At 42.8% G+C, this 21,888-nt stretch overlaps 1 protein-coding gene across 3 annotated transcripts; it reads left to right on the top strand.

Annotated features, from left to right (window-relative positions):
* Window positions 1–11,211: 11,211 nt before the first annotated feature.
* CLN5 (CLN5 intracellular trafficking protein) lies at window positions 11,212–21,802 on the top strand. 3 transcript variants are annotated; one of them, XM_044779848.2, is made up of 4 exons: window positions 11,212–11,503; window positions 14,551–14,716; window positions 15,400–15,625; window positions 19,155–21,802. In XM_044779848.2, exons 1-4 carry the CDS (start codon window positions 11,349–11,351, stop codon window positions 19,457–19,459), a joined length of 852 nt encoding a protein of 283 aa, XP_044635783.1. In that variant the 5' UTR covers window positions 11,212–11,348; the 3' UTR covers window positions 19,460–21,802. The 3 variants fall into 3 exon arrangements, with proteins under 3 accessions (XP_044635783.1, XP_044635785.1, XP_044635782.1); XM_044779850.2 differs by lacking the exon at window positions 19,155–21,802 and adding an exon at window positions 16,583–18,347; XM_044779847.2 differs by lacking the exon at window positions 19,155–21,802 and adding an exon at window positions 17,834–18,347 and having other exon boundaries at window positions 11,248–11,503.
* The last annotated feature ends 86 nt before the right edge of the window (window positions 21,803–21,888 follow it).

Here is a 21,888-nt window from a genome sequence, read left to right on the forward strand (position 1 = left end):
AGAAAGCCTGGGTCTCTTGGAATACTTGTTCTGGGGCGGTGCCAGCTTTCATGTAAGAAGCTCAACCACCTCAAGGTCTATGATCTGTGGTTATGAGGAAGCCCAAGATCATCACATGAAATGTGTCATATGGCTGCATGGCCATCCCTCAGCTGTTCCAGCCAATCCCAGCCCAGGCACCAGACATGGGAGTCAAGACACCCAAGTAGCATCTTTCAGCCCAGTAAAGCCTTCAGATTTCAGCAGCCCCAGCCGCTATCCAACTGCAACTGCATGCGAGACCTCGAGCAAAGCCCAGGGAAGCCCAGTCAATCTACACATAATAAGTTATTGTTTAAGCCACTCACTAAATTTTGGCTGTGTTTGTTACATAGCAATAGATATCTGACATACTTCCTATTTAGATAGAGATATATAAGTATCCACAAGCAACACACTCCTGATCTAAAACAATGATTCCTGATTCTCACTGTGGGACATCTCCAAATTGCCTCCAAAAATTTCAAGAATATTGTGAACTTTTAAAATAATCTTAAAATGAAACATTTTAATTGTTTGGTTTGAAAAGAATAAATATATAACATACAGTTCCTTATGAAGGAACTTAAAAGAACTTAGAAATCAAAAATCTCTAAGACAATTATCCTTACAAATCAACCTTTTATTTTAAAAGGTGGAGTCACTCATCTATAAATGATTCCTGCACTGAAAAGTTCCAGAAACAGGCAATCCTCCACTGTGATTTCCAGAGCCTTGAGGCCTCAAAATGATGGCTGCATGCCGCCTAGGAGATGAATCAGAAACTGCATTGTAACAAGATAGCCAGGTGATTCATATGCCCATTAAAGTTAGAGACATATTGGTACAGATCAGTGGTTCCCAAACTTGTCTGCATATGAGAATCATCTGGGAATCTTAAAAATTCCAAAACCCATTCTATAGGGACACGGGCATTGGTGGTTTTGAAGCCCACCAGGTGATTCCAGGTGCAGCCACGTTTGGGAATCGCCAGTCTCTCCCTCTAGAGCACTGGTTCTCAAACTTAGCTGCACAATGGAGTCACCTAAAACACATAAACACTAATATCTGTTTCCACCCCCCAGAGAGTCTGATGTAGCTGGTTTCAGGTATGACCCAGATACTGGGAGTTTTTAAAAGCTCCCCAAGAGAAGCTCATGTGCAGCAAAGTTTGAGAACCACAGAGCTAAAGCCTGACACAGAAGGGTTCAAAATGGTAGCTGAGCCTGCACCACTCTTTCAGAAAGAGGGTTTTAAAGTCAGTGAGCATTAATTAAAATGAACAGTTGGTATCACAGCTTTCAGCTAACTCACCAGGTATAATGACAGCATCAAGCTCGCTGAAGTTCAAGTTTGCCAAATCTTGTATGTCCCCACGGGTGCTCCTGGCACTTTCCTCCAGCACATTTCTCTTCTCTTCTGTTGGGCTCCCTTTCAAGTGATTAACGATGTGCATCTGCTTGGCATTAGGAGCAAATATCTTCACCTTCAAAAATAGAAACAAAAACAAATGATGTCATTGCCTCTATGAAAACAATCAAGCAAATCAATCTCAGAGCCTAAACCAGAAAGGAAAGTCAGCAAACCACTAAGTAATTCTGCAAGTCCTCAGGGCCAACACCAACTACAAATATTACAGCTCAACCACAAGGAAGAAATTGCAGGAGACTTCTAGAGGAAAAAACAAAGAGCTATAAATTAGCTTCTAGAAAGAAAGCAGAACAGAAAGAGGTTGGTTCCCAAATACGCACATATATATATTTGTATATAAAAAATATATATATTTTTTAAGACTATAATTTTTTTTAAAGATTTTATTTTTTTTCTTTTCCTCCCCAAAGCCCCCCAGTACATAGTTGTATATTATTAGTTGTGGGTCCTTCTAGTTGTGGCATGTGGGATGCTGCCTCAGCGTGGTTTGATGAGTAGTGCTATGTCCGCGCCCAGGATTCGAACCAACGAAACACTGGGCCGCCTGCAGCGGAGCGCATGAACTTAGCCACTCAGCCACAGGGCCAGGCCCTATACATGTTTTTTAAAGAGATGGAAGAGAGGATTTGATTTTATAGATAGGAAAATATAGGGCTCAAAAACGTGGGAGGATTGATTAAATCCGCACTTGAAATCTTTCCAAGGCAGTGATTCTCAACCCTGGCTGCATATTAGAATTATCTGGGGAGTTTGAGACCCAAACAGACCAGCTAGATGGAAATCTCAGAGAGAGGCACTAGCCTGGGCATTGGTACATCTTAAAATCTCCCCAGGTGATTCTATCCTTTGTCAGGGTTGGCAACCACTGATCTAAAGCAAATGGGAGGTAAAACTCACTACCTCAGGTTAAAATCCCAGGAGTTTTAATGCCAAGAACCCAAAAGCAGACCATCTGGAAGCTCTCATTTGACCTGCTTCCATGCATCCAGCCTCATCAAGCCCTGGATTAACACCCCCAGTCTGCCAACAGAAACACTTGAAGAAGGAAGGGATGGCTCTAGTTCCCCTGCCCCCAACCCTTGGATCCTGCAAAGGCACTGATGGAGACATGAGGATTCGGAGGCAAGGGAGGAAGCTCAGGGTAGGCACCTCTATACTAGGGGGACTTTGAGTCATACCTTCTTCCCTGCCTTCGACTCCATCCCAAAACGCAGAGGTCCACTTCCAGGGTAAGTGGACAAGGCTGGTCTGAGTCAAATGTCTCTTGACTTTCTGAGAAGGTATCATTAGGGGAGAAAGCACAAGATCATGAGCCTTAGCTCATGAGTCCTGTTACGAAACTTTGTACTTGATTAAAATACATATTAATATTCTGAACATTCTCTCTTCTTATTTTTGGTTTTACAAAATTGAGTCATATCTCCTATTTGTGAAATATATGAGAGAGATTCTAAGCATACATATATCCCATTATTAGTGAAAAATACTTAGAACATTCTGAAGGGCAAGAAAGACAGATGCAAAGAAACATGGATTGGTTTTTAAACCAATAATTCTGGAAGCAGGTTGGCCTGCAGTTGCTTCATGGAATTAATGCACCTGCCAGAGGAGGAGGTGAAGGTGAAAGACACTTTCAACACTTGCGTGTTCCTTGGAGCCGGTAACAAAGTGATGCATTGTAATCGAGAGTACAAGTCCCCCTACCTCCGCCCGACTTCACCTCAAGGACAGAGACCTGGGCTCATCAAACAACAACAAGAGCAGAGCAGGCAGGACACGACGCTTCACCTGTTAGGAAGTCCACAACTACTCGTGGAACAAAGGAATGAAGAACGGCCACATTAATTTTAATACCCCTCAAGTTAAACAGGGGTCAGTTTAAACAGTTTCCTAAGTTTTAGACAAAAGACCTGGCCTCTAAGAGGATGAGCTTTGTCACTAACTAGTAATGACCTTGAACAAGTCATTTTTCCTCCCAGGGAAACTCAGTGAGTTCCTCAGGAACAGGAATGTCCTCTGACTTCAAACTTCAAGTCCTTCAGTCAAAGAAATTAACGAGTAGCTTATCTTAAATAATAATGAAAAGAATGGTGCGGCCGCTGTGGAAATCAGTATGGCAGTTCCTCAAAAGCTAAACACAGAATTACCGTATCATTCAACAATTCCACTTCTAGGTATGTACCCAAAAGAATTAAAAGTAGGAACTCAACAGACACTTCTCCATCAATGTTCACAGCAGCATTATTCACTACAGCCAAAAATGGAAACCACCCAAATATCCATCAAAAGATGAATGGATCAAAAAAATGTGAGATACGCATACAATGGAATATTAGCCTTAAAAAGGAATGAAATTCAGATATGTGCTAAAATGTGGATGAACCTTGAAGACACTACACTAAGTGAAAGAAGCCAGCCACAAAAGGACAAATATTGTATGATCCCACTTATATGAGGTACCTAGAGTAGTCAAATTCATAAAGACGGAAAGTGGAATAGAGGTTATCAGGGGTGGAGGAGAGGGGGGAATGAGGAGTTATTGTTTAATGGTAAGATTCTGCACCCACCTCCAATATGTGGCTTTTTTCTCTGCACCAATAAGCAATTCTCAGGCACCAGCTGGGTTTCCTACCCTTCAACTCAATTCTGATACTATCTACCTGGAGATAGCATCTGACGCCACAGGTTAAGGGCTCATTCCTACAAGACTGCTCTCCCCATTCAGATGCCAGTCCAGGTTGTCACCTGCATTTCTGACCAACTGGTCATAGATGGGACGTTCCCAGGACCCCCCCCCCCCACCTTGGGTTCAATTAATTTCCTAGAGCTGCTCACAGAACTCAAGGAAACCTTCTATTTACTAGATCACCAGTTTATTTTAAAAGGATATAACTCAGGAATGGCCAGATGGAAGAGATGCATAGGGCAAAGTATGGGGAAAGGGCGTGGAGCTTCCACGACCTCTTCCAGCTCACCACTCTCCCCAAAACTCTAGTTCACCAACTCTAGTTCACTCAGTCTTCACCACCCTGGAAGCTCTCCAAACTATTCCTTGTAAGTTTTTACGGAGGTTTCATTACATAGGCACAGGCACGATTGATTAAATCCCCTGTCATTGGCGATTGATTCAACCTCCCTGCCCTTCTCCCCTCCCCAGAGGTGAGCCGGGAGGGATTGCAAGTTCCAACCCTCTAATCACATGGTTGGTTCTCCTAGCAATCAGCCCCCATCTTTAGCTGATTCTAAAAGTCACTCATTGATTTAACAAAAGACACCTTTAATTCTCTCATCACTTAGGAAATTCCAGGGGTTTTAGGAACTCTGTGCCAGAGTATAAAGCCAGGGGATGAAGACCAAATATACATTTATTATAAATCACAATATCACAAATGGGCATCAAACTTCAATTTGGGATGATGAAAGAGTTATGAAAATGAAGAGTGGTGTGGTTGCACAACATTGTGAATGTACTCAATGCTACTGAAATGTACGCTTAAAAATAGTAAAGATGGTAAAATATCTTGCGTATATTTCACTACAAAAAAAGACGACGACGACAAACCAAAAACCCACTGTTGACTAAAGGACAGCGACGTGTGGGGTTAAGGGTGCTGGGGGTGAAGTGTGGGCGTGTACGTCTGGCCTCAGCCTTGCTTTCTCGCTTGGATGGCGGGCATCCCCACTGCCCGCTTTTTGTTTAAAGCGCAGTAACTGGCGACTGATTGGAGGGGCCAGAGGGAGAAGCGTCGGATACAGTTTAAAATTAGACAGAAGTAAACCCCAAGAAAGGAAAAAGTCTTTGAAGCCTAGGCTCCCCGCAACTGCGCAGGCTCCAGAGGGAAGAGGGCGCGTGACCCTCCTGCCCGCAGGCCCAGGGCTGCCCTGTCCTAGTCCCTCCGCCTCAGATGCGCCAGCCCTGCCCAGGCTACGTGCGTTTGGCTGCCATTGAGGCTGCTCCGGCCAGGATGGGCAGCTGAGCCTAGCTGCAGTTCGGCGGCAGTACCGCGGCGCTCATCTCCCGGCTGTCCCCGCGCGCCCCCTGGGGGCTGATCCGGCGTTGGCGCAGAGTCCAGCCGGCCGCCGGTGGCGGTGGGACAGACATGTGCCTGCTGAAACTGCTCATTAGGGACCTGCGGAGAATGCAACTATTCTGTCTTGGTGTTAGGAAGGAAGGGAGAGCTCCCATTTTATTAACTAGCGTCAATCTACGAAAACAGAAACAGTTTAGGAAGCAAAGTGTTTATTTGGGATCAAAGAGTAGCAATTCCGGGAGCACAGATTCAGAGACCCAAACAATGTCCCGATTATAAGAGAGGGGCTCAGGGTTTTCATGGGTAAAAGGCAGGAAGATGAGTTGAGTTGTATTAAGGAAGAGTTCACTGGTGCTAGATGAGGTAAGGCTAGGTTTGTACTTCACAGATTGGCCTGAGATTCCATCATCAGGTAAAAGGCTAGAGTTGTACTTCGTTGATTGGTTAGCGATTTGGTCATCAGCAAAGTCCAGTTTCATCAGTCCTTACAAACAGGATATTCTTGTCCTTACTGACTTGTTGGAATGTTGGCGGTTTGGTCCAATAAAGAAATTTTTTTTTTGGACAATAAAAATAAAGAATACAAGACGTTTGCAAAATAAAGAAAACAAGACATGCAAGGCAATTCCTTTGAAATGGTTGCTCCAGCTCTGCTTTAATATGGCTCCACTCATATCATCTTTCACACTAGAGACTTTCATTTGAAAATTATCTTTAAATGAAAGAGCAAGAAAGAAATGTGGATTTTATCCTTAGCTGGACTAAAGTAACTTCCACGGAACTTACTTCAAGAAAGAATGTCAATATTAATATACAATAATTTTTAAATTTAAAAATCATTTTTAATCGTATATAATAGATTTTTAAACTGCTCAATTCCCAAGCTGAAAGTTGAAGTGGTGTTTTGACAGTGAAGACTGAATGGGAAATGCCATTGCACACTTTCTACATCAGAGCTGAAAGACAAACAATTTCTTATGACACTTAAAACTGAGAGGTTGAGGTCCAGATACAGTGTGGGCAGTAACTAAGGATAATAAAATGAGGTAGTCTTGGTGAGGATGGAACTGCTCCACATGAAATTTTGTTTTGCAAATGTAGCAAGGTTTTAGAAAGTCCAAATCTCCATATTTGTTGCCTAGTTTTCTTATATGATCACAGGAAAGAAATAGCCAAGAATGTGGTTACATTGTTTAGCTAGGATGCTCCCTGAGTTCCTTCTGTAAACTTCATAGATTGACCAAATATTTGAAACAAGTTTAGTCTTTTGTCAATAAAGGTGAAATCTGCAATCTCCATCAATTACATCTCCACTTCCCCTATTGGATCTTTAAATTATTAGCCCCATCTTCCTCTAGCAAAAATTCACTAAGCCCTTCTTAGTACCGGGTGCTAAATAAAATGCTAGCATCTACTTTGAAGAACCCCACCTTTTTAGCCTGGAGGTAGGATGCTTGTGACCAATAAACCATGGAGGGAAGACTGCAAACCCAGCCAAATGAGGCTGATTCTAGCCCTTGACTCAGTACAATATTTACAAGGCTTAAGACTGACAGTGATGCCAAATTTAGAAAGAGGAAGTAAATACAGTATCATCATCAGGCAGGGGAAAGATCAGCTGCTTGTGAATACACATATGTGTCCACCCACATCACTGAGGAGGAGAAGAAGGAGGAGGAGAGTAACATCGAATTTGAGAGGCAGGATAATCTAATGGTTAGGAGTGGGTTCTGGGTCTGACGACTGGGGCTCTCTACCTTGTGTGATATTGGGAAGGTTATTCTTTCTCTCTATGTCTGTATTTCCTCAATCTGAAAATAGAAAATAGCACCTTTTTCAAAGGTTGTTGGGAGGATTAAATATAGTAAATGTCAGCTGTGTCAAAACCATGATACTGGTATATTTTTGCTCAGTGAATGGTAGGCAATGCTACATTTGGCTTGATATACATGAAGAAAAGAGTTTTCATTCTGAAGCTGGTTTCCTTGAGAATATTAATAAGCTGTTCACAACAGAATAAAATTCAGTAAATAAGTATAAGATTGTAAAGAATTGCTTAAGAGACTTACTGTAACAAGTAAAAGAGTATAAATCCAAAATTGGTTGATTTAGGATTATAGTGAGGTGTTGAGTATAGCTTTGTAGTTGTTTATTTTAAAGTATCACATATTAAGTAGATACCTCCCCAACTCCCTCCTTAAGCGAATTTTACAATTTTTTTTTTTTTGAGGAACATTAGCCCTGAGCTAACATTTGCCACCAATCTTCCTCTTTTTGCTGAGGAAGACTGGCCCTGAGCTACCATCCGTGCCCATCCTCCTCTACTTTATATGTGGGACACCTACCACAGCTTGGTTTGCCAAGCGGTACCATGTCCACACCCAGGATCTGAACTGCAAACCCTGGGCCGCCGCAGCAGAATGTGCACACTTAACGGCTGCGCCACCCAACCAGCCCCACGAATTTTACAATTTTAACTTTATTAAATTCACACAAACTATACTTTTAAAATTATCTTTGACCTAAAATAAATTATGCTGTAGGTAATGAAACTGCCAATAAAAATCTGATAATAGGACCTATATATAATTGATGTATTTAAGTGAGTTAAGCTCCTATACAGCAGGTAAGTGTACCCAAGTCTCATAAGATTTTTGAGCGAGACTGTTAATGTTTTGGTTAACATCAAGAGGTTGTTAACCTCTTGCACTAAAATTAGTGCAGAAAATTATTGTCCGGGGCAGGGACTCTTAACCTTTCTTTGTGTTCCATGGACCTCTTTGGCAGCCTGGGAAAACCTCTTCTCAGAATGTTTTTTTAATGTCTAAAATAATAATTAAAAACCATCGGATTATAAGTGAGAAAGTAAAAATCAGCTTGGACAGTAAAAAATCTACCCTGCCATTCATGAGCCTGGAATAAAAGGCAGATAAAACCAGTTGCAAAATTAACAGAAAACAATATTTCTTCCCAAACACAGTAGAGTTGTGAAGTGTCATAACCTTCTGCTTTCTGACTCATTGAGAAAATGCATTCTCTAAAATTAACGACTTAAAGAGACTTTGTATTTGAAATTATATCAGTAAGAACGAACTACCCCACCTTTGCCTGAGGAATCCCAGTCATGACACACAGAACCAGCTTCAATTTATAACCTTTACAACCCAGGTGCAGAGCTTCCAATAAGGGGTTTCTAGACACAAAATTCCACCTCTATTTTAACATCGGGGCTTCCAAGGAAATAGGACCCTAGGTCCACTTTGTAGTCTACACTGCACATTGACCCTGTGTGTTGACACACAGCCTTGCTTGGTTTTGGGCCTCCTGAAATATTGCTCATGTAAATTTCACCTAAATTCCACCATACTCCAGAATCCTATAACTCCATCTTTTCCACTGGGGAGATGCCAAGCTGTTCCTCTGGTGTGCAAATCGCCCATGTTGCAATGGTTGACAAACCCGATTTTATCAGGCTACAGCAATGCTTCTTGTGGTCTTAAGCTAATTGGGCAAGGACCAATTGAATTAAAATTCAGTCTACTGACGGGCCCTCAAGGTTTAAAAACCACGGACCAGAGAGAAAGAACAAGTACAATGAGGGATCAGGCAACAACAATCTACAAACATCTTTAGCCTAGGGTGCTGGATCATAGCTCAGAGAAACAGAAGGTGGTAGAACCAGACCAGAGCAGATGGGAGCTACCAAGAGGCTGTGTTAGGGTTAATATGAGGACATGCTTTCTCACCATTAGAGCTCTCTGCACACAAGTGAAGAAACTGCAGACCCAAGAGGGGAGATCCCCACCACTGCCCAAGGTCAACCTGAAGCTTGTTTTGGTAGCTCTGGGAGGTCCTGAGCTGGATGGGAAGTTCCCTTGTGGCCCTCTAGTATTTGGTCCCATTGTTTATAAAGCTATAACATTGCTTAGGGGAACTGTTTCTTTTAATTAGTTTTGAGCCATGCTCCAGCATGGGACCGCTTGCTAGCCCACAGGTGCCCTTCAAATCAGACATTACGTACATTTCAGCTTTCATGGCTAGGATGTGTTCCCCTCTCATCTTGGAGGGTCTGTGGTGAGGCCGGTTTAGCCTTGGTGATTTGAAATTGGTGAGTGGTAAATGGAGGAGAGCTAGACTTGGAGCCACCTAAACACTTAGGCAAGTGGGTGTCAAATTGGGGCCTGCCTGAACCTCCACAGAACTCCCCACCCCAGTGCAGCAAATGGGCAAAGGTGTGTGTGCGTGTATAGGAGAGGTGGCCTGGCAGGCCTGGGGAAGCCAGCGACACTCCCACCCCTCTCCACCATGGGTCATGATGGTCACCTCTGGCCATGGTGATACTAGCTCAACACAAGGTTGAACCATATTGTAACTTTAAATGACCTCTGACTAACTAGCCCAGAGATACTCTGTAGATTTTGTGGCCCCCTCCCAGCTGCTTTAATATGATAACTTTATTCTTTTGAGTTCCTTAGGAATGTGATGAGCCCGCGGCAGAGAGCCTATGCCGATAGCCATCATCAATGACGACTGAAAGATCAGGGTAGAGGGCATTGCTCCATTCTCTGACGCATAGCCAGTAAAACAAAGGACTATGAGGAACTGGGACCAGATGTCTGCCCCACCCAGAGACCAGCCACCTCCCCCACCTGGAGAATAGCCCCACATATTACTGGCCTGTAGTCTTTGTTCGGTGAGTGGGTTCTTTCAGACATTAGTCAACCATCTTCCCTCTTGCTAGCAAGCTGTAATACAGTCCTTTCTCTCCTACCTTGCCTCCTGTCTATTGGCATGTCTTGTGGTGAGCAGAGGCTCCCCCTTGGGCAGTAATAATTGTAGCCACCTCCCTTATTCCAATAAGCTTACAACTATCAGGATGGCTCACTTGTGAGGGAAGTCAAGGCACTGGAAAGCCCTGGCTTTCTCTGCTGGTTGCTCTCTTGTAAAACAAGTGATTGTAAGTGACAAGGCCATGACTGTGCTAGTTACAGACTTAAGTCAACATCTGTCTAACAGCAGGTCAGGCCATGAGTGTCTCATCAGAAGCAGGACAGTTGCTCCCATTGTTTTCTTGGGGTGGTCGAGGGGTCAAAGAAGAGAGGATAATGTAGAATCTTCTTCCCCACTGAAGCGGCAGATCCAAACAAGGAAGAACATCTTGGGGAAGCTGGGAGGCTGGATTCAATAGGGTTTAGAGCAGCAGCGTGGGCTATATGTTGTTAGTGTTGGCCACTGCTGACACTGCTCAGGTTGGGAGAGGACAAATCACTCGCCCATTACTGTCTTCCTCACTGCACCCGCCACCCCAAAGATTCTCCTTCACTCAAATTTTGTTGCCACCTAGTCTGGGCCCTGTGAGATAAGAAGAGCTCAGTGATAGAGAATCCAAGGGAGGAGCCCAGAAGCTGGCTTGTTTGGTTTGGTTTTGGTGTTTAGTGGGGGAAAGTCAGAGGAAGCGCCAAGGAAGCGGTGAGCCTTAACCTGAGACGTGAGGCCAGAAGAACTGGGCATCACCACCTGTCAGTCGGAGACTGCGACCCCAAGGCTCAGATGGAGCGCTCCTGAGAGCGGCCCGGAGTGCCTTGCCGGCCAGCAAAATTTGGAAGCCGCCGTCGTGCAGGGAGGGCGCTGGGGAGGAGAGGCCACGGCCGGGCGGGGGCCGCGGCCCTGCACGCTGGAGCTCGGGTAGGCGCCCGGCACCGCGGGCACCGAGTCTTGGGCCGGGGCGCGCCGGGCAGAGGGCGGGGCCACAGCGGCGCGAGCCCGGGGTGCGCGCGGGCGCGGAGGAGCGGCTCCGCGCATGCTCGGCTCGCGGGCCCTCCGCCGCGTCCGGGCTCGGGAGGCGTCGGAAGCACCGGGAGCCGCCGCATGGCGCAGGCGGGGAGCGCAGGCCCGGGGAGCCGGGGGCTGCGGGGCGCGGGCGCGGCCCCCGAGCGCGCGCCTTGGAGCTGGACGCTGGCGCTGCTCTGGCTGGCGGCGGCCGCCGGCACCCCCTCCCGGCGCCAGTGGCCAGTGCCCTACAGGTGAGTGCGCGCGGCGCGGGGGCGCGCGGGGCGGGCGCGCGCACGGCCGGGGGCGGCGGGGCGGGGCGCGGGCGTCTCTGTACTGGTCACGCGTCCTGGAGGCGGTGCCCAGTGACGCTCAGGGCTCAGGGTGAACGAAGTTGGGGCTCGCTAGGCGAGCTGCTGGGCGCGCGCCGCCCGGGGCTTTTCTTCCTGTCGGGACCCTTGAGCCAGTTGCGAGGTGACGTAGGCTCAGGGCTGTCCCGAATCATGGAGGAAAAGGGAGTACTGTTATCTTATCGTGTGCCTTTTAGATGCGATTGACTCTGAATGTTTTGGGGGGACTTTTAATGTCGCATTTATCACTTCTGGCATGCCCTGTCATTAGTTATGGGTGCGGAACCTTTGTCCCAATTTACAGTCTGACCAACTCGACCCGCTTCGCTGAGACTTCCCGTTTTTCGCACTGAAAGTCCTGCCTCCGGGGAATCCCCCGCCCCCTCGGTGCCGGGCAGTCTGGGGAGGTTGGTGACCTCGTTTGTCCACTGTCTTCAGCCTGGAGTTGGGACCCTGGTCATAAGTCGAGGCCAGAGACTCAAACCTGTGAAGCTGATTTGAGCCTTTGACCTGGAAGAGTATTGACAGGCCTAGGACCGTCAGAGATGGCTAAACAGAAAGATAACACCATGTCAACATCAGGCAGGGGAAAGGCCAGCAGCTTTTGAAAACGCACAAGTATTTTGAATGTCAAAATCGCGGTCGGGAGCGAGTTCTAGCTTCCGACTGCTGCAGATCAAAGCAAGCTCCACCATTAGGAGCTGTGTGATCTTGGGAAAGTGACTCCAAATCTCTGTGCCCACGTGTCCTGAGTCAGAAAGTAGGAATAGTAGTAGCACTCACCTCAGGTTTGTTGGGACGATTAAATCTAGTAAATGCCAGGTATTGTCAACCGTGGATATTAGTGTATTCTGCTCACTGGATGGTTTGCACCACTTCCTTGTTTTGCTTGATATACAAGAAAAGGGAAGTTTGAAGTTGAAGCTAGTTTTCTGGAAAATGTTAATAAAATGTTTGTAAGAAGTCAAAATTAAATATTCTGTAAAACAAGGAAGAGATTGTAGATCCAGAACTACTAGATTTAAGGGCAAGGTATTGACTCTGACTTCTTACATTTCTTTAAAAGTTTCAGGTATTAAGTTCATCCTGCCATCTCATCCCTTCAACTGAGTATAATAAAACTTAACTTTATTATGCTCATACTTAAATTATGCTTTTGGAATTACCTTTGACTTAAAGTGGGTTTTGCTGTGGGCAAGTGAAACCTGTGTATAGTTATGTATTTGTTTAAACCAGGTAAATACCTATAAAATAGATAAGTATACCTAAGTCTCATAAATTCTGGGGAAGGTCATTAATATTTTTGGCTAACATCAACATTTTGTTAACTTCTTAAAGAAAATTTTTGGGGGCCAGTCCCATGGATGAGTGGTTCAAGTTCTGCACACTCCGTCTTGGTGGCCTGGGGTTCATGGGTTTGGATCCTGGGCTCAGACCTGCACCACTTGTCAAGCCATGCAGTGGCGATGTCCTACATACAAAATAGAGGAAGATTGGTGCAGATGTTACCTCGGGCTAATCTTCCTCAAGCAAAGAAGAGGAAGATTGGTAATGGATGTTAGCTCAGCACAAATTTTCCTCAGCAAAAATAAAAATAAAAAAGTTAAATTTTTTTGTTGATGTGTTAGGATGATAAAACAATAGATCTGGCTAGAATCTTAGGGATCTAGGATTTGTAGAGGATAGATAGAGGCAGCTTCTGGCTCTTTCATCTTTCCCTCCCAGTGCCAAACATGGAACGTGGCCAGTGTGTGTCTGTTGAGCTGAATTCAGCCGTAGTCCCCTCTCGGGTCCTGTTGCCATAGTCCCCGCTCGGGTCCTATTGCCATGGCCTCCTTAGGCCACCTTCTTTTCTGGTTGCATTATTGCGGTAACCTCCTAGCTGACCTGTCAGCCTGAATTTGGCCTCTCTCACCACCTTCTCCTAATTCATAAAACAAAGTGGATTTTATAGCAAACTCAGTTATATCAGATGTGCTACTTAAAATCCTTTAGGCTCCCTCCCGGGCTCAGGGCTCAGTCCTCCCCGGTGGTGGGACCCCCAGGGGGGTGTGGTTCACACTGTGTTAGTGCAGACTGACAGCTCTGCCTCCCACATGCCACTCCCACGACCCTTGCCTGAAGCCTGAATTCCAGCCTTATTTACCCATGTGAGACTCCCAGCACATCATACTTGTCTTGTAATACTTCATGTTTTCCCTCCTTTTCTGTTCTAACCTTGGAAAGTATTTTAAAAACCTAGGCCAAGTCTTCGTGTCTTTCTTTGCCCTCATCACCCCCAGCCATCCCACACCAGGTAAAAATGATTTCTCCCTCCTTCGTGCCCATAGGACTGTCTGTATTCCTTTAGCACTTAGCACACTGCCCTGCGTTGCTTGTGTAATCTCCTCCCAGCCTCGCCCTCCTTCACCACAGCTCCGTACGGAAGAGAACAGTGTATGAATTTTTGTTTCTCTCTTTCTACTATAGTGTCCCACACATAGTAGATCCTCAATGAATATTGGTTCAAGGAATGTTGGTTAATTCTTAGGAAAATAGAAAACAGATTCTGTTTAATCCTAATTATTTTTAGATAATCTTAATGTATGGGTTGTTTGGAAAATTAAGTATCGTTTGAAAAATATTCATGTATTCATTAAATATTTGTCTACTATAATAAAATCTGGAGCTATAAACATTTTAAGATAGGATCCCTGTCTTCAGAATTCTCAGAATGGGAGCAGGAAACAAGGAAGCATACATTTATCAAAGTGTTTTTAAAGTGTCATTTGCTATTAACGACAGTGGAGTTTGTTTATAACAAATAAAACGTATGTTTATACACTATGGACCGAGTTTTGAATGTTTTCTCTAAAAATGTTATTGACAGTGAAATTTATGCGTTCTAAAATATGCAAGAAGAACCCAATTCCTGTCAGAATCTAAGTTGATGGCTTCTTTTTCTTTATTAGACGCTTTTCCTTCCGTCCGGAGCCGGATCCTTACTGTCAAGCTAAATATACTTTCTGTCCAGCTAGCTCCCCTATGCCAGTTATGAAGGGCGATGACATCATTGAAGTCTTTCGGTTACAAGCCCCGGTATGGGAGTTCAAATACGGGGACCTCCTGGGACACTTGGTAAGGATGCATCTTGATCTTACAACTTTCGTCAGTTAAATGATGCCATTATTAAGTGGATTTGAGGGAATAATCACTATTCAAAAGGCTGATTTCAGATCAGGTTTATTGGTGTTCCTCTTAGCATATTTAAAATGAGTTGTCAAAGAATATTATCAGGTTCTGTGATCTTGACAATAGCAAACGCAATCACTTGAATCCCTTTTAATATTCTGAATCCAAACCCAACTCCTGTACTCAGCTCCTGGAAAGTGGGAAAGGAGGAGGCCCAGAGGAAGAGCAGGCAGGCAGGAAGCTTCTTTTCCAGGCCCTGGTTACATGCTTTTCCTAGGTTAGCTCCCCATTTGAGCCTCTCATCACCCTGCGAGGTACACAGATGCCCTTCCTGAGACTGGCATGGAGGCTTCTGGTATTAACTCTGAGCTGTAAGGCAATTACAAGTGTGTCCACATAGCATACGTCTTCCTATCTGAGATGAGCTGCAGTGGCCAAAACAGAGTGGAAGAGGGCCTGGAGCTTGAGGAGCCATGGAGTGGCCATGAGAGTAGCAGCTTGGAAGAGGAACAGCTGAGCAGTTGTTCTCCTTGATGTGCAGTTGTGGTAGATCACATTTTCTCCCACCTGGTTCCTCGATCAATGGCCACTTCACAAATGTTTTTTATACATGTATGATCCTTACGCAGAAAATTATGCATGATGCCATTGGATTCCGGAGTACCTTAACGGGCAAGAATTACACGATGGAATGGTATGAACTTTTCCAACTTGGAAACTGCACATTTCCCCATCTCCGACCTGAAATGAATGCTCCTTTCTGGTGTAATCAAGGTGCTGCCTGCTTTTTTGAAGGAATTGATGATATTCACTGGAAGGAAAATGGGACGTTAGTTCTAGTAGCGACCATATCAGGTAAGTTTAAAAAATATGGCAGTATGTGATGATTGTATTGATAGCAAAATGAAAGAAATTAGTGGCATTCAGGCATGTCTCTAATGTTCTGCTTTTTAGAGGTGAATTTATAAAATGTACTTCTGGAACCACTAACTTTTGACCCAAACTATTACTCATGCAAAACTTCCCCTACAGGTCATGAGTAGTTTTCCTCCTGCTGTGTTCCCATAGGAAAAATGAATGCCATGATAAAACATTTTGTAATTGATTTGCACTTTCTAAATAAAATAGTGGAGGAAAATCCATAAAATACCAGAAAAAATAATTGGTTAAAGGACCTATTAACTATATCTGAAAAAAGACTTTTAGTGATGGTAAATTAAAATGTTTTTATGTCAAGAAATAATAATAGCTCCCATTCATGCGGACTTTCTCTGGTCCTGGCGGTGTTCTGAGTGTTTACATATATCACATCATTTTTCATCACAACCACCTCCTGAGAGAGTAGTTGTTATTTTCCCCAGTTTATAGATGGGGAAACTGAGGCACAAAGCGCTTAAAGTCACAGAACTAAGTAAGTGGGACTCCAACCCTGGCAGTGAAGTCCCATTGACCATTTTCTTAACCGCTTTGCTACATTGCCTCTCAAAACAGATATGATCTTATGCGTTTGAGGACCCCTGAGAAATTTAAATATTTTATCCCCGAGATTTTCTATCCTTTTGGATGTGTGGGAAAGTTGCTGAAACACTTGAAATGTTGCTGCGTGTGCAGCATTGTTGGTTAGTGATGAAGGGAGTTCAGGAGAACTTTTATCAGCAACTGGTTAGGTGACCTTGGGTCATATTTTACCATATCGACTCATTGCCTCGTATATCGAATACAGATGTGCCCCAAACCATCCCAACAATATAAAAGTCTTTCTCTTTTAACAGTGCTCCATATAATAAATAGCTGCTCTTTCTTTCATTCCAGGCCAGTTTGCATCTCTCCTTTCTTCATTTCCATTATCTGAAAATTCTTCCTACTGCATCAGTGTATGATCATATGTTCGAACAAGTGATCACTATTTTCTCTAATACGACAGCACTTAAATCTTTTGTTATCCATTTGCCTTGTGATTAATCCTGTTCATTGATCTTTGTTTCACATTACAAAATAGTGTTTTGAAGCATTCTTAACTCTTAATTAGAGCAGTGGCTTTTCAAAGTTGAAGAACACTAGGAACAGTATCCCCAGTTCTAAGAAAACAGGCTTTATATTATTCCACAATTTTAATTCCCTAAAATTGATACAGGCAGCCACTCTGTTCATTTTCTAGGACATGAGGTATTGATTTTATGGACTCGTGTTGGAGTAACCTGGGAAAGGTTCCCACGGTGACAAAGTGAAATGTTGGAGCTGAGCTCTATTGGGCATTGTAAATGCCCAGATGAGGTTGTAACCATGCGGAGTGTGGTGTTTTGTTAACGTTGGACCACATTCCTCTGGTCTGGTAGAAGGTGGCAGGAGAGAGTGTTAGCCATCCTAGAGTCTGTATAGTTCATGAACTTGGGCAAAAACATTTCCAGTTTAGTTGATTCATTGGAAGAATTTGCGTGGTGGTTGGCAAGGTTGTAAGCAGATTCCCAATAGCTGGGAGTACTGGGAGAAAAGGGAAATACCAGATATTCAAAGTGGAGGGGCTATGGTGTTTTGTCTTATAACTAACATAAGTAGGCCAGCCTTCTAGAGTAGCTGTGCCTCAGACAGCCATTCCTACAGTATGCGTACTACACTTTGGGACTGAAAACCTCATATTTCACCCTCCTCAATTCTTACTGTCTTTGCCCCATTCACCTTTTCCTCTTCCACAATCTTTTCCTTCCTTCCTTTCTCCCTTTTGCTTCTAAATCCAAGATTTGTTGAGTAGGGTAGAGAAAGAGGGCTTCTGTATATGCATAATTTTGCTTTTGACTGTAGCTTAAATGATTATAGAATTAGTGTGTAAGACTTCTTTATACAAGTATTATATTCAGTGTTCACAATTCAGAAACACCTTGAGCCTTGAAGAATGGAATACAAATTGGCTGAGCTTGGATTCCTATTGTGAGATGCAGGTTTGGAAATTCAAAACCTGTTGTTTATTCACATACATCCATAGCCTTAATCAGGTTGGAACATCTTGCTTAAAACTAATGTGATTAGCTTTGATGTTTACATAGGTGATTTTTTTCTTTTAACTAGGAAACGCATTTAACAAAATGGCAAAGTGGGTAAAACGGGACAATGAAACAGGCATTTATTACGAGACGTGGACTGTTCAAGCCAGCCCAGAAAAAGGGGCGGAGACATGGTTTGAATCATACGACTGTTCCAAATTTGTGTTAAGGACGTATGAGAAGTTGGCTGAATTTGGAGCAGAGTTCAAGAAGATAGAAACCAACTATACAAGAATATTTCTTTACAGTGGAGAACCTACTTATTTGGGAAATGAAACATCTATTTTTGGGCCAACAGGAAACAAGACTCTTGCTTTAGCCATAAAAAGATTTTATTACCCCTTCAAACCGCATTTGCCAACTAAAGAATTTCTGTTGAGTCTCTTGCAAATTTTTGATGCAGTGATTATACACAGACAGTTCTATTTGTTTTATAATTTTGAATATTGGTTTTTACCTATGAAATTCCCTTTTATTAAAATAACATATGAAGAAATCCCTTTACCTAACAAAAATAAAACGTTCTCCAGTTTATAAAACCTTAATTCTACTGCTCTTTTTTCTCCTGCCACCAGCATATCAGTTTTTCAGGGCCTGCCTGGTTTTACTTTTGTGGATTTCTTAGTCCTTTCTTCCTTGGGGCAGAAAGGTAAAATGCACATGGGCAGAATTGCTGCATCATAATATCTCAGGACCTTTTTTGTAAAGAAGCTGAAACTCTTAATGTATTGGCCAAAGTGAGCATGTTAGGAGATTTTGATTTCAGTTACCAAGCTTTTTGAGTTATATAGTTCACAGCAGATATAGAGGATCTTTGAACCCAGTATTTTTAAATTGTGGATATGGTGTACCAAGATTTTAAAAATACCCCCAGTGACATTTTCATGGTGGGAGCTACTTTTTTCCGGTATGGTGGTTATGCTTTTTCATTTAAGTACTTTTTGGTCATTTTGAGTGACTTTACAGCTTTTGTAACTTTTGGAACCAGGTCTGATAGTTGATTTTGTTCCATTTACATAACCTTAAAGACTGATTGGGACACCATAGCTGGAGTGGTTGTGCTTCCAGATGTGGTAAATACAGTGTTAAAGAGCACAAGTTTCTGGTTAGCATTTTGTGATTTAAGCAGCTTAACAGCTCCAAACCTTAGTTTCCTTATTTCTAAAACGATTCATCTGTCAGGATGGTTGTAAAGAGTGAAGTCGTGTGTGTTTGGCATAGTAAGGTCACAATAAATGGTATTTACTGGTATTAAATGGTAATAAATGGTATTTAATCACAATATAATGATTAATCAAGGAACAAACTGCCATCCTTCATCTTGCCTAATGTCGTTTACGTGCCAGCCTTTCCTGAGTTTTGTAATAACCACCTAGACTGTGAGCTGACAGCAGAGTGCTTCTGCAGTTCTTCAAATACGTGGGGCTTGGAAGTATCTGAACGCAGACACGTCTGGGTGGACATGCACCCTCTGACTCTCTCACTGCTTCGTGTAGTCCTCGCTCTGCCCACCAAAGCTGCCGGCTCAGTGGAAGAGGGTCCACTTCCCAGAGACAGGACAGGTATTGTCAAGGATCTCCAAGTAGCTGTGTTTCCATCAGGACCATCAAACAAAATTTCAAGGTCCTCTAAGTGTTTGATGATCAACTGAACACATTCTTTCTATTCATGGAAAAAACACCAGTCAGTAAGATGATGAAACAGAAATCAGAGAAAACGATCCCTGTTTACTATGTAAAGGTACCAATTATATTATTCAGTTTCTGCTTACATTTGAGTGCTTCCTGAGAGTTTAGCACATTATCACAGAGTTCTCATAAAAAGCCTAAGCATAGATATTGTTTACCTGATCCAAATGAGTAAACTGGGGCTTAGAAACGTTGAGTGACCTTTCCACAGCTACCCAGCTGGTGGTTATGGAGCCACATTTTGAACCAGGCTCTGCTGACTGAATGGGATGCACTATCAAGCCAGTTTTTCAGCACTACTCAAAGTGTGGTCCTCAAACCAGTGCCTGCACTGTATGTCACTAACACCGTGTGGTACTGGTCTGTGAGGAGGTAAGTACAGATGCTGATAGGAAGCATTTAGAAACTTGTAAAGCAACTTGTTGGAGTAATTTTGTTTCTGTAGAACCTAATTAAAAAATTGGGATTTATATTTTCTTTGTTTCTATTTGTCTAGGAATTCGTTTTTACTCTTTTTCAAAACTATAGGCACTACAACAGTCTGAAAATAAAAACCCAGCCCTTTACCACCAATAGCTTGAGAAGTACTGCACTATTCTGCTTATTGCACAGAAGTAAAGTCTTACTCAAATACCTAGGGAGAACTTTCTTTCACTGCCCATCATTTAGTCTGTCTGCTCATGTTAATAGTGCCTAAACATTCCGAATTAATTTTGCCTCTTTAACCTACTAGTTGTCTTCAGGGTATGTCACCAGAAAACTTGGATCTTTGCATTATCACCATCTAGTGGCTAAAATTGGGCAATACCAACTTCTACTAGATTCTTAGGAAAATTGCTCTGGGAAAACTGTATTTTGGATTTCCAGAACTGCACTGGGGTAACAGGCAAAAACTCTTGTGCCAAGTTTGTGTTAACTGTAAATCACAGAACTTGGTTCCATAGGCAGAGACAAATGAGGACCTGTGTGCATGAATTTTAAAGCAAGATTCTAATAGTTACATTAAAAAAGCATTCAAGATTTTTCATTGTTCCTAAGAATATTAATAAATGAAGAAATTCTGTGAAAGTATCATAGACTCAGATGACTATAGCACCAGAGCACAGCATTCATATAAGTAAGTATTTCTTAAGAATTTATCAGACCTGTCAACTGTACTTAGATGACGACGTAGGGCTTTGGAGTAGAAATGATTCAGGAACATGCTTTCAAAATGGTAGTTGGGAAACCAAATCATGGCCAGGCAGGAATTTGCCAATTAAATTTTGCTGCCATTAACTACTGTATAACTTAAATATGATTTGTTTTTCTGTCAATTTAAGTTGTAAATGTATAAAATTTCCTAAGAAAAACCATTGTGTTGAAGTTTGAATTATTTTATTAGGGCTTTAGAATATATATATTCTCACTCAAATCTGGGTATTAGGTAAGTATACTCACAAAGTGTCGTCAAATATATTTCTGTAGGTACAGTTAAATGGTCAAAAGGTGAAAATAACTACTAAACTTTAGATTATTTGGAACCCTCAATCAATATTGGCTCCTTCTTAGAAATCAATCAGAAAAAAAAAAGTCTTGGGAAATTTCATCCAGTTTTATAATCTGCTCTGGTGGCATTTAATGAATTCTCTGGGACTACAGTTCCTTTAAGAAGATGACTTTATTTTTTTTTTCAAGAAATTACTGGCATGTTATACAAAGGGCAATGCTTCATAAACCACACAGATGCTTTACCCTATTCACAGCCAAAGGCAAATGGGCTGGCCAGTTTGTTTCCAGCGTCTTTCTCATATTTACCCTTTGTTTTCCAAGCAGCTTCCTGCTCCTCAAACGTTCCTTTCCGTTATTTTCTCTCCCCTATTTAAATCAAGATAGGCTATTAAACATATATTCTTTTACTGGACTGATTATTCTAAGAATAAGCTCTTATACCAGGCTTTGTGTCCTTTTATGATGTTATCTCATGATATGCCCCTTTTGAAAGGAAAGTTGGGTGTCAGTGAGCAGGGAAAACTCTTCCGGCTGCTTGGTAACGTTACAGCCAGCCCCACAGATAAAGGGGGCTGGAGCCTGTGCAAAGACTGTCCAGCCGTGTACAGGGTAGACATTGCTTACAGCGTCTTAAAGGACTTAGTTCAGCCTGAGCCTTCTTCACACCAACCCTCCCTTCTGGCCTAAGCTTTTCTGTAAATAGAAAAAATTCTGTGAATGCAGTAAATTGATTTAATCTTCAATCATGCCTGTTTTTTCTGATAATATTGTTAAAATAGTCCAGAATATCAAGGTAAATTAAAGTTCTTTTCTGGAAGCTAAGACAGACAGGAGATGAAAATAATTTCAGTAGTTTAAAAACTATTCTTATTGCATGGATTTATATAGACATTCTCTCTAA

The sequence above is a fragment of the Equus asinus genome, chromosome 11 (assembly GCF_041296235.1).
Source record: "Equus asinus isolate D_3611 breed Donkey chromosome 11, EquAss-T2T_v2, whole genome shotgun sequence".
Taxonomy (NCBI): domain Eukaryota; kingdom Metazoa; phylum Chordata; class Mammalia; order Perissodactyla; family Equidae; genus Equus; species Equus asinus.